General features: G+C 41.2%; 1 protein-coding gene across 1 annotated transcript in view; it reads right to left on the bottom strand.

The window, feature by feature from the left end:
* The window catches only part of nr3c1 (nuclear receptor subfamily 3, group C, member 1 (glucocorticoid receptor)), a 34,397-nt gene extending 31,629 nt beyond the window's left edge, over positions 1–2,768 (bottom strand). Inside the window, exons 1-2 of the mRNA XM_080746350.1 lie at positions 2,436–2,768; positions 259–1,481 (exon numbers count right to left, since the gene is read on the bottom strand). Coding sequence (XP_080602476.1) covers positions 259–1,472 — 1,214 coding nt within the window. The 5' untranslated portion in view covers positions 1,473–1,481; positions 2,436–2,768. The remainder of the gene's footprint in view (positions 1–258; positions 1,482–2,435) is intronic.
* Positions 2,769–13,023: the final 10,255 nt, after the last annotated feature.

The following is a 13,023-nucleotide window of genomic DNA, read 5'->3' as shown; positions in this document are numbered from 1 at the left end:
AATCATTGATTTTCTTTTAATAGATTAATTGATATATATTTTTTTAAATCAATTATTCAATTTAGGGTTAGGGTTAAGAAAAATAATCGTTAGTTGTCACTGACAGGCCGTCAGTAACATCCAAAGGCACATATGAACTGCAACTCATTCCAACAGTAATATGTAATTCTGTCTGTGTGTACAGGAGTTCATTCCACTCATGGATCTAAACATAACTCTGACACAGGCCTCCAACAGACCACAGCACACATTCCTTACCTGGAGTAGCTGGCAGTGGAGAAAGTCTCGCTGGCCCTCTGCATTCCCGCCGCGTCTCCAGCCCCCTGGCCCCGGTTCCAGGAATCGCCGATGGTCGTCAGCTGCTGGTACACACTGAACATGGGCTTCTGTTCTTTCTGCTGGGGGGACCCGCTGCTACCGCCGCCACCAGAGGCCGTGGTGCTGCCGGAGGAGTTGACTCCGAAGCGGTAGCTCTGGCCGCCCGAAGTGCTGACCCCACAGATGGAGATGGTAGCGCCGGGGCTCGTGGGGACATCCGATGAGGATGGCGTCCCGCTCACCTGGCAGTAGCTCCGCCCCGCGGACGACTTCTCCTGCTTGATGACGCCGGGGGTGCAGAGCTGAATGAAGCCGGCGTCTTTCTCTTTTTTTACCACCACGGTCAGGGAGGTGCTGGTGGTCGTGGGGGGTGCTACGGGGGTGGTCGGGGTGGGAGTGTTGGACGTGCTAGAGCTGGATTCCTCCTGCGTGCCGACACTGCCGAGGCTGCCGCCGCCATTGAGAGTGGCGGAGCCGGCGTTGGCGGCCCCGCTCAGAGAGGACTTGCCGTCCTTCTCCGAGGTAACGTCCCCAAGCAGAGAATCATCCGCCAGGGTGGACAGGAAGGCGTCATCCCCGACATAGAAATCTGAGGGTGAGCCGGTGAGCTCGAAGTCGTGGAGCAGGTCCAGGGTGTTGTCGCTGAACAACTTCTGGTTCATGTCCATGTCTCTCCCAATGTGCCCGAAGGCAACGTGATCCAGGTCCATGGGGTCCTGGTCTCCCTTATCAATGGAGAAGTCCTCGGTCTTCATGGGGAAAAGGTTGGGGTCTGAGCCCCCTATGAGAGAGTCCATGGAGTGGGAGTGGGTCAGCTCCGTGCTGCTGCTCTCCAGGCGGGAGAAGCAATGGGTCTGAGCCTGGAGCCTCTGGTCCCTGGCGTTCCCTTTGGGTTCTGGATCCTCCAGGAAGAGGCCTACGGAGGCCGAGGTGAGCTCCTCTGGAAGAGAGATGTCGCTGAGGCTGCTGGGGACGTCACCGGGCTGCATCAACGGGCTGGACGGTAGGACGACAGAGGCAGTGGAGGTGATGGACATGGCACTGTGGGGGGCGATCTTCAACGGGGCTCCCTCCTCTGGACTTTCAGTGTAGACCAGCTTACTTAAATGGTCATCTCTGGTATATCTGATCTTCTTCACTCCACCTTGATCCATCTTTCGATCCTTCAGAGAGTCAGTCAGACAGACAGACATATTAGAGGCAAAGGGCAAGGATGGTTGGATTGATTGATTGAATTCTTTATTAGATAGAAATGTAAACAGCAGATATTTGGGTTTTGGGCTAAAAGGATAACACAAAAGTCCTGGGGACTTGTTTTCCATTGTGGTCCTATGTAACAGTGGAACAAATTAACTCCCCCTGTCTTATGGACAATTTATAAAATCAGGAGGGCACTAGCAAGAGGGAAAGTTGAATGAAAAGGATATCAACCCTTGTCACTTAAAGTAGCTAAATGACAAATCATGAACTATCCCATGAACTATCCCAAAAGTAGTGTTGTTTTTTTGTGCAATTTCTGGATTTCAAGTCACACTTGACCCTCATCAACAACTGTATACTGAACTAATCTTTTACTAAGAAGCTCCACCACCAGTTACTGAGTTGATTACTTTTGCGTTCACGTTACACGGGCAGAAGTTGCCACGCGCGCCGGGGTGCTGGTCTCCTCTCTGCGGGCAAGCGCGCGCCCTCGTAAAACGTTTCTTCAGCTAATAAATAAACTGCTAGTGCACACGTCATAAAGTATAGCGCTATCATATCGTGTCACCTAATGAGAATCATGTCCTTCATCTGTAAAAAATAATTTTCCAAAAAGCAATATATCATCTAGTACACTACGGTTGGTGTTTTTAGCGCTCTGCGCAGTGCATGATGAAGTTTGGTCCAAGAAGCTAGGCTAACGTTAGCTCAGCGCTGCTGGCCGTTTAGCCTGACATTCCCCCCCTCAAATGTCGTTAGCAGCAGCCACATAGCTAGGTAGCTTAGCCACCTAGCCAACGTAAACCCCCCTCGTTAATCCCGTCTGTTTGCAAACATAACCCTGCGGCGATAACATTCTCACTCAAAAGCAACAGCAACAACAACAACACAACGGGTGCATATATATATATATTTACCCTTTAAACGCCTGATAGCTGGTGTGTGTCCACAGGTCATCTGACAGCATTGTTTTGGTCGCTGCAAGTTGCTATGATCAACACCAAGCTGTGGATGTTTACCTCCTCCACCAGCTAGCCTTAGTTAGCCGCCTAGCTACATGCTAACGCTGGCTAATGTGGATAATATAATCCCGCACGGGGGCTTTCTTCGGGCTTTCTTCTCTTCTCTGAGCGCTGGAACGGTTCGCGGAGGAACGCGTGAAACGCGGGGCAGCGGTGGAGGAGCCAGTTACCTTAAGCCATGGAGAAAGCAGGCGCTAACCTCTTGAAAAACATACAAAATGGAGAACCGACCAGGACCTGTTTACAACGCGCACTGCCACCTACTGGAGGCGACGGGGTACGGCACTTTGTTGTCAACAAAACAACACCGCCGATTGTCGGCTAATACCTTATTGACGTAATTCATTTTGATCATTATTCTGTCTGACTGAATTCTTCTTTTCCTTCTGAGTTTACATGATATGGCTGAAGAGGCACACTTAAATATGTGGCTCGTGGATTAAAAATAAATATCTGTCTGCGAAAGGCTGTCTGGCCTGACAATATTGTTTTTAGGATGGCAGCAATTAACTCACATTCAACTCTTATTGATTTGCTTCTTCAGTTATTCGTTCGTTGTACAGTATGCTAGTACTGTAGTGCTACCCTCACGCACGCACGCACGGACGCATGCACTCGCATGCATGATGCAGGAGTATTTGTTGTGGGGGGGGGGGGGGGGGTGCGAATGGAGAATTGTGTGTGAATTTATTCATCCATGACGTTATGGCCTTTGTCTCTCAACTGGTGATGATAGCGTCTAATTAGATCATGTACCCAATTTTAAGATTGGCTGCTCATTTATTTATTAATTAGTCTATTACTATAGTCGAGTAAGTTGAAAGCACTGCAGAATATTAAGGTATTTGGCAATAATATTAATACAAGATTGCTACATAAGTTCACATTTAGGTCAATACATTAATAATAAATAATGGGGTACGGGGAGAGGGGAAAAACAAAGTCAATGGGCTTCTCAGTTCTATCTACCACCTAGTAAGTAAGATGTGAGCCATTTAAATTTTTAGGCCTATATTATATATTTGGTTATATTGCTTAATTAGGCCTTAATTGCTTAATTAGGCCTATATTGTTATTATTATTATGTATTTAATTATTTATTTATTGGGGGGCACATGGTGGCAGCCTGGCAGGAATTTGATGGACTTCACAGGAGAGTGGGCCACGTTTTTGATTTATTTAAGTACAGTATTAGCAGTAGAAACAGTAGGCCTATACAGCAGTAGTAGCTTACTGTTATGGGGGGTGGGGGGGATTCCAATTTGGTCAATTGTATTAAATTAATCTCAATTCAGACAATGACAGACAATACATTACATATCAGCAACAACACTAAAAGCAATATATGTTTACAGAAAAGCAATAATAGGTATTTGTACAGAGGGGGGGGGGGGAGGATGCCACTCACACAGGGCTCTTTCTGTGGAGCTCCCTGAGGGAGTGTGTTGTTTGCATTTCTGGGGCAAGCTATTAGGGAGTCAATTTATCGAAGTCCAATTATATTTCTAGAACAGAACAGCCATATTTTTATGTCAGATTTGGTTGGGGAATCGAGAAGTGTTGTGGCTGTTGGTAGGACATTCCACATTTTGGTGGCATTATATCAGAATGTATTTCCCCTCATGTTTGTGTCGAATTTTGGGTGTCTCTCACAAAGTCATCCTGGGGTGGAGGTTGAGTATCCTACTACGTTCTTACTAGACAAGGACAGAGAAATAGAAAAACAGCTACAATCTGGTATACGTTCTTTACCTGTAAACTGCAATATTAAATAAATACCAACTAAACTGGAATATCAAAGCTACTACCCTATTTCATTGCTTGTGGAGTTGTGAGGAGAAAACATTTTGGAGGTCAGTTTGGAGGTCAGTGGTAGTGTTACAGTATATATTATTTATTTTGCCTGTTTCAGTTCCTCTCTGTCCTAAATGCTGTTGCTGCTTTAGGTTCCACCAGCATTTAAAATTATCTCTTCTAAAACATTTTAATAATAATAATTTATATTATTTCCTCCATAGAGTAGGGAGGCCTAAGCCCCATGCACCCTCTAACCCATTGATAGGAGCCACCCCTGTACATTATGTATATTCAGTATTTACCCATTAAATCGTGCACTAAATAAAAAAGAAAAGATAATGATTGACCTCTGCCTGTTACATGCAATCACATGTTGGAAGAATGTTACTGCCCCCACGGCTTTTGGTTGAGGAATTTAACTTCCAGTTTAGCATTATGAGAAACTAACATAATAATTAGGAAGAAACCTTCTGTGTCCTGTAAGATATGGGAGAGGTTCTTGGAATTAATAATAATGGTTACATTGAAGAAGCTTCAGATAGTGTGATAGGTTGAGTTGATTTGTGTAATTCTGTGTTTATACATATCTTATTTTTGGTCTTGGTTTTTATTGATATATATTATTGAGAATAGTTTTTTCTTTTAAGAATTTATGTTATTATACATACTGCCATCTGTGTACATGGGAAGGGGGGCATGCATCTTTTTGGGGGGTTATGTTATTATACATACTGCCATCTGTGTATATGGGAAGGGGGGCATGCATCTTTTTTGGGGGGCGGGGGGTATGCCTTTATTGATTGTACAGTAGGTAGACAATGGGAAGAGAGATTGACACATAAAGGCTGTTGGGATCAGGACTCGAACCTGCAACGCACTGTCAGGCTATACATTGGAGCTTAGGCTGCTGGACTGCTACGCCTGTGGGCCGGGCCCATGCATTGATTGATTGACTGAAGACTTTATTAGAAGTTTGCATTGGAAAAGGTACATGACAGTACAGTTCACTGGTACAAGGTCAACTAAAAGAATGAACACCACAAGAAAGCCTCCAGGCTTGTTTCAATTGTGGTCCTTTTTTTAACTTAACATTGAATGACGGACAAATAAAACACAGTAGGCCTACTATAGAAAATATCATAAAAAAAGAAGAAAATAAATGGTAATTACAGTTGAAAGGTCAGGGGGAGGTAAGGATAGGCTTATAGTCTTTTTACCCATTTTTTGCGGCATAGCAGGAGAAGGAATTTAACCCATTGTTTGAGACAAATCTGTGTTGGACGTGATCTCATCCTTGACGTTTTGGAAGTATTTTGTCAGGTACATGGGTATCTTAATTAGTGGTGTAGTGTATCTTGTACACCAGGCCCATTGCAAGATGTACTACTATACCGGTATGTACTATGTCCGCTACCATGAGCCACCTCACAATTAAAAAGCCTGCCTGGTCCCAGGTTCGATTCCGGTTCTCAGCAATGTGTCAAAGAGTGCTTGAACAAAAGCACCCCTGAGTGCGACAGCCAACAGCTGCTCACTTATGATGGATAAGATTTAGTCATACAGTACTTGAAATGTGTCCTCTGCATTTTATTTTTAAGTGAGCAGCGCAGCATTAACAACTGCCATGCAGCCATTGGTGGTGATATGAGCAAGTGCAACTAGCAGACAGAGCATAATATGCTTTGTGCAGCACTTTGGTTCAACCCTGTTGCAAATGTGCTATACAAATAACATTTGATTTGATTAGTGCATGAGCATCTCAATCATCAACAGGAGTCTCTCAATTTGAGAGACTCCCTCCTATTGGTGTTGGGTTTGATTATGTCTCTCAATTTCTGAAGGCCACTGCAGAAGAAAGAGCACAGTTGCTCCTGGACACGGAGACCTGTTGACCTCCTTCCTGCGAGTGCAGTGGAGAAAGGAACCGGTGGCAGGCCTGGGGCAAACCTACTTGGCTTTTTTCCCTTTCTTTCTTTTTTTAATGATAGCATACAAAGGCCAAATGCAAGGCCTAGGCCATCAAATAAAACAAACAATTAATTGAATGATACCTGAAAAAAAAAGAAAGCTAAATAAGCTTATTTAACTATAGGTATCTCAAATCTATAGTCAACTGATTCCCATGTTAACCACATCCACAGACACACATGTGTCATAGGGCTGTCGCCTACTACCCATCACAACAGTATGTTAATACAATATAACTTATATACAGTTGGGCTGGTTGTACTGTATTCATTGTGTACACCTAGACACAGGATCTGACAAAAGATTATATTTTTACATTAAATACATTTAGATTAAACTTATCCCCTGAGCAAGCAGGCAGGCTCTTTTAGCTCAAAATGGTACAATTTCATGTTCAAATCCGGGTTAGAAAAGGAAAGATAAATATAGTGCAGCTTCAACTATTCAACAAATGACAGTGTCTAAAAACTGTATTGACGTGAAAATGGCAGAAGAGAAAATGATTAAATCAGCTGCGGCACAGGGGCAATGTGGTCATCAAGGCCACACTGTGGCCTCAAGGTCTAAGGACATAAGACCAAACTGAAGGGGTATGGTGGCCATGGCCTTCATGGCCTCCATGAAATTACTGCAACATGAATCAACTGGACCCCCATTGAAAAGGGAAGTAACCCTATGCAGAAGATAAGTAAATCGTGGATTTTAATGTTGGACAGTCATTGAACTAATGACTCTGACCCTGTAGTTCAACTCTGGACTGTTTTGAGAGGCAGTCAAACAAATCATACGAATAAAAGAACACACTAAATATATCATAGACGGAGCCTTTACCTTTTATTAGGCTACTTGTGTTCAAGAGTTTACTCCCTTTAAACAATTTAAGCATCTTAACTTTTTTTCCTCCTGCCATATTCCCATTATGAGTTGACCTTATGGTTACTCCTGAAGTCATTTGGTACAAAACAATGGGTTGTAAGCTAATAGTAGAGAACACCACTTTCCTGGTGCTCCAGTAATTCATAACTGAATATATCACAGATGCATGTTTCTCTTTCTCCATACACTTAAATGCAACACTGCCCTCTAGGGGCCGAGGACGAGGTGCATAAACTGAAGTGGCTACAACCCAAATCAGCAGATTATGAGGTCAGCACAATTAGCCCAGCCTTGTTTTCAGTCCAAACAATGAGCAACTGTTGGCAAACACTGAGCCCAACTGCTATGTTATGAAACCTGCACATCTCTTTGGTACACTTGTGTAAAAGAAACAACAACGTTTTTAGGAGGAACTACAATTATCTTATAACCTTCACTGAATAGTGAATAATCAATGCACTCTAGTCTCTTTAGTCTAGACTCTAGACGTATTACTTTGGGTGCTGAGTCCCCCAAAACGCATAAACACAAAATTAAAGCAATAACAACGCTCCAATAAATCTATTAGAGTACCAACATCCCCAGACGTTTGATGTTAAAGGAGTAGTTCACCCCCAAAATGAAAAGTTTTCTATTGATTACTCATACCATGGAGAGTAGAGTTCAATAATATTTTTAGTTTTTTGTCACATTCCTAAGACATAAATGTGATAACAATAAATTTACCCCCATTCATTTCGGATGGTGACCCGTTTCGAAACGGGTCACCATCCGGAATCAATGGGGGTAAATTTACTCAAATCAAATTTTTGTCTTAGGAATGCGACAAAAACCAAAAAATATTATTGAACTCTACTCTCCATGGCATGAGTAATCAATAGAAAAAAAGTCATTTTGGGGGTGAACTTTATCGGCTTGCTGTAAAAACTTTGAACAATGCCCCCAAAAAAGAAACAAATGTTTTAATCCAACTATAGAGGCAGGCATTAATTTACAGAGTCATGGGAATGTGCTTATAAATCAGTGAAACAAATGAAAGCGATCAATTGTTTACTTTATTTGCAGCATAATCTCATTGCGTCAAAATCCATATTATTCAGTTTGAATATAATGTTGAGCTGATTCACATGCTGAGATACAAATGTTATCAGAAACGGGGATCCATGGACTATAATCATAATGCGACTTGAACCCACTTGAACCATAGCATCCCTATTCCGGGGCAAACATTTGGTGAGAATAGCTGATCTACAAGCTGACAAGTTGTCAATGTGTCACGTTGTGAGCTTGTAGAGCTGCTGTTTTCAGCTAAGAGATTTGGTGTTGAGGGACTAGCCTATAGAGAACACTGTACATGGGCAACTGGCAAATTCATTTGAAATTCTATACAATTTTAACTTTTCAGGATTCCAATTAAAATCACACCCAACGTGAAGTGCGCGGTGGCACGTTTTGCTGAGGAAAAAGGCTACAGACATACGCACAGCCACTTATAGGAGCGGTTTGCACCGCTCAAAAAGATATCTAAAAATAATTCAGGATTCCAATTCCAATAACAGATCTACAAGCTCAAAACATGTAACAGTGAGACGTGTTTTGAGCTTAGATCTGCTATTTTTGCTATTTTTCTGACTGCATATTGTGGCCCTCTCGAGTGAGTGTGAAAATATAGTGGCCCTCTCCATTGTCAAAGTTGCCTGCTATAGAGCCCTGAGGGACCCTGATCAATATGGTGTTTAAGTGGTTAAAAAGATTGATAATCAAAGTCGTAGTTGAAATGTGCTATATAGAGTAAAGCATTTAGGTCAGTGTATCACTGTGTGCTGCTATGAAGCATTTAGTTGAGCCAACTCGCTGCTATGCTAAATGCACTATAGGCCATACTGCATCACACACATTTTATACAAAAACAACTTTGAATGGCCTCCCCACAAACACATAAAACACACATAAACAAACACACATAAAAGTGATTTGAGGTTGTTTTGGTGGACAGTGCAGACAATTCTTCTTTTTGGTGCAGCTACTGGGATGAAGTTGCTATTTTTAACTCATTTTTATTGACAGAAATGGAGCTTATGCCTCTAAAACCGACCCTGTGGTGGCATACATAATGAGATAAAACCGACCCTGTGGTGGAATACATAATCAGATGATCTACTTAGGTAAAAGCAATAGGTAATAGCAATACCACAATGTAGAACATGCTCTATAATGTATTAAAAATTGCCATGTAAAAACAATATTGGCGTATACTTACAATACCAAGCATAAAATACTCATTATGCAGTCCTCCATTTCACAATCCTTGGACTGTAATTAGTGATTCATTGATGTGTTGTCACAAATGTTGCAGCTGGTAATGACTATATGTTGGGTGTAATATAATAAAAAGCCATAATAATAATAATAATAATTAAACATGTCAAATGCCTTAATAATACAATATTTTCTTCAGAGAGATATAGTAGTATAAGTATAGTTTTAAATGAACACAAGTAAGGTTAAAAAAAGTACCTAATTTTGCCTACAATAGGCTACTTGAGTAAATATACTTTCTACCACTGAACCCATCTGACCTGCATTTAAACTTCTTATAACCACTTTCAAACTGGCATCAGCATCCCTATTTGGGCATGGTGTGTGAACATTTAAAAAGAAGAAAAAGAAATCTAAAATCCCAGACAAGGTCGTTGTGAGCTTATTTTTGTTCATTTTTTAAATAAATCCCTGTATAAGATAGGGATTAAGCGGTTAATAATGTAGTAGGCCTGTTATCTTTAGTCTGAACGGCCACAAATGTTCCTACTGTACAAGACAAAAGTGTATACATAAGCCACAATGGTACAGTTAAATGTGTCTTACTTCACACTCAACTGGGATGCATCCATATTGTCTTACATTATTCAAGCTGAAGTTGCATGAAACTCAACACCATATAGAACCTGGAGTATTATTGCGAAACAGCAGTGGAGATGAGTGACAAAGAGAAAACATTTCCAATAGAATAGGAGACTGAGTGAGAGAATTCAGAGAAATATGAACGCTTCAAAGTTCAAACGCTCTATTTGTTTGGTCATCACCTACAGTATAAGCGAATATCACTCACTGCTGTAATTGGTTATTTTCCTAACCTGCATCCCTGCATGAGAGACCAAATGTCTATCTATCTCTCAGGCAAGAGCTATGGGGCTGTTAAGTATGACATCATTTTGTAGGCAGAGGACAATTTTTGCCCCCAGTTTCCGTGAATCTTTTTACTATTTTTACTATTTACACATTTTTCTTCTCTTTGTTGTTGAAAGGAAAGTGTTAGAATTATACTTTAGTCGTTATTTCTGTCTCGGATCTGTTGAAAATAGCAAGGGACAGAAAATGCTCTGGGGGCAGATTCTCCTCTGCCTACAAAATGATGTCACGGCTTAAAAGCCCCATAGGCAGTCCCTGCTCAGCCAGAGGATATGAGCTTCAGACAGGACTACACTACTTGGCAACCAGCAGTGGTGGAAACGTTTACATTTACTCAAGTACTGTATACTTAAAGGGGAAGACCACCCATTTTCAATGTTGAAATATGTCATTAATATACCTTAGAGGAGTTGTGTGGAAATAGAAAAAAAAGTTCCCCCTCTTCTGTGTTGCCTAGAACTGGAGGATTGATTTTGGGGTTTGTATTGTAAAGTACAACTTGATGACATCACACCGTTGTACTTTACAATACAAACCCCAAAATCAAGCTTCCAGTTCTAGGCAACACAGAAGGGGGGGAACTTTTTTTCTATTTCCACACAACTCCTCTAAGTTATATTAATGACATAGTTCAATATTGAAAATGGGTGGTCTTCCCCTTTAAGTACAATATTCTTTACTTTTTACTTTACTGTATAGGCTACTTCCAGTTTTCTATAATTTCATTTCTACTCCACTACATCTCAAGGCAAATATTGTACTTTTACTCCACTATCATTATTTTACCACTTTAGTTGCTACAGTTACTTTGTCGATTTTTATTATTATTACAAAACCACGTCAGACCTTTATACTTTAGCAATTTGAAAATAGACGATCTACAGCGCTTTGCGATGCATTGTGAGCTTGTAGATCTGCGATTTTACACATTTTATACATTAAAAAACTTGTGAAATGGGACTTCATGCATAATGAGTCCTGTACGTCTACTTTTAAGTATATTTTGATGATGCAGATACTTTTGTGCTTTTACTCAAGTAACATTTTGAATACCGAACTTGTACTTCTAACAGACTATTTTCTACATAGATTGATAGGCTACTTAATGTTATTTTCAAATGATTTTTATACATTTGAAAACTGCATAATGAGTACTTTCTACTTTTGGTACTTTAAGTACATTTTGAATAACAATACTTTTGTACTTTCACTCAAGTACATTTTGAATTCAAGACTTTTACTTCTAACAGAGTATTGCAGTATTGATACTTTTAAGTATAAAATGACTAAATAACCTTTTCCACCACTGTCAACGAAAGACCGCTCCATGGCATACACAGCTCTAAATCCCCACTGTTTGAATGCAACTGAAGTCCCCCATCATGGCTGCTATAGCAACCCCTACATCCACAGCAGCTCCACACCAGGCTATTCTGAATGACCACTGGCTGCTCAAAGTCAAAACCATGTGTGTCAAGGGTCCTTTCATTTCGTCAACAACGCCTTCTCGCTCCGAGAATAAAAGGCTTCAGAGATTTTATTTCACCACTGTCTCTTTTTTCTTTTTATTGGTTCAGAAAATGAATATGCAGAGAAGCAAAGAAAGTAGGCTACGCTTTCAATAACACATTAGAAAAAGGGAGCCCTGCATGAATCTTTCTCCACACACACACACACACACACACACACACACACACACACACACACACACACACACACACACACACACACACACACACACACACACACACACACACACACACACACACAATTTCAGGTGAATTAGAACATGCACAACTAGTGCAATTCTTGGAAATTGCAAGTGTGGTTGCACTGACGCTGACCATTTATAATATATATTGTGATGTCAAATGAAGCATGAACCTATCCTGTCAATTATCTGGAATTTTCAACCCAGATAACTTCAGTCAAAATGTTAATAAATAAAGAGGTTCACAATAGCTGGCAAAAAGTTTCTCTGACCTAGAACAATTGTGTGTTATATAGCAACCACACTAATTAGGACAACTTAAGTTAAAATACAGACATACCAAATAGGCTATATAGGTCTAAAGACTTTTATTACTTGGGATGCTTTTTTGGGTATTGAATTCCATCTCTTGCAAGTTGCAACTCACTGAGTCTCTGGATTTTTGTTGTTGCATTGTTGTCTGAACAGTGATGGTTCAAATAGGCCCTATGTCCTAAAACAAACAAAAATAACTCAAGGTTAAAAAGACCTGCATCAGCTGAATTAACACTACCCCTTCAATGACATCAACATAATGTAACATATAGTCTACCTATAATATTCTAATGTCTATTAGACATTTTCACAACAATGGACTCACTTATTCTACGTCGACCGTTCAGCAACCTAAATGTCATTTGCCTTTAAGATGATGTAAGACGTTACTTCACGGGACGTTTTTCCCCCCCTCTCTTTCCCAGCTTGGAGCAACATCATCTTGTGTGCTGTGCCGCGCTGTGCACGCACGACGCGGCGCTCCACCGTACTGCACTTTGGAGAGATGGCGGGTGCGCACAGGGGTCCCACATCGTACCACCTCTCCCAGTAGCCGACCTCGGAGTCTCAGTTTCAGCACCACATTTTTGTGGAAAGCGATGCATATTAGCACAACGAGGGGCACAG

This window comes from Nannobrachium achirus (assembly GCF_963921795.1).
Source record: "Nannobrachium achirus genome assembly, chromosome: 17".
NCBI classification, from domain to species: domain Eukaryota; kingdom Metazoa; phylum Chordata; class Actinopteri; order Myctophiformes; family Myctophidae; genus Nannobrachium; species Nannobrachium achirus.
The sequence above is the reverse complement of the archived record's forward strand: the minus strand, read 5'-3'. Positions and strand labels throughout refer to the sequence as shown.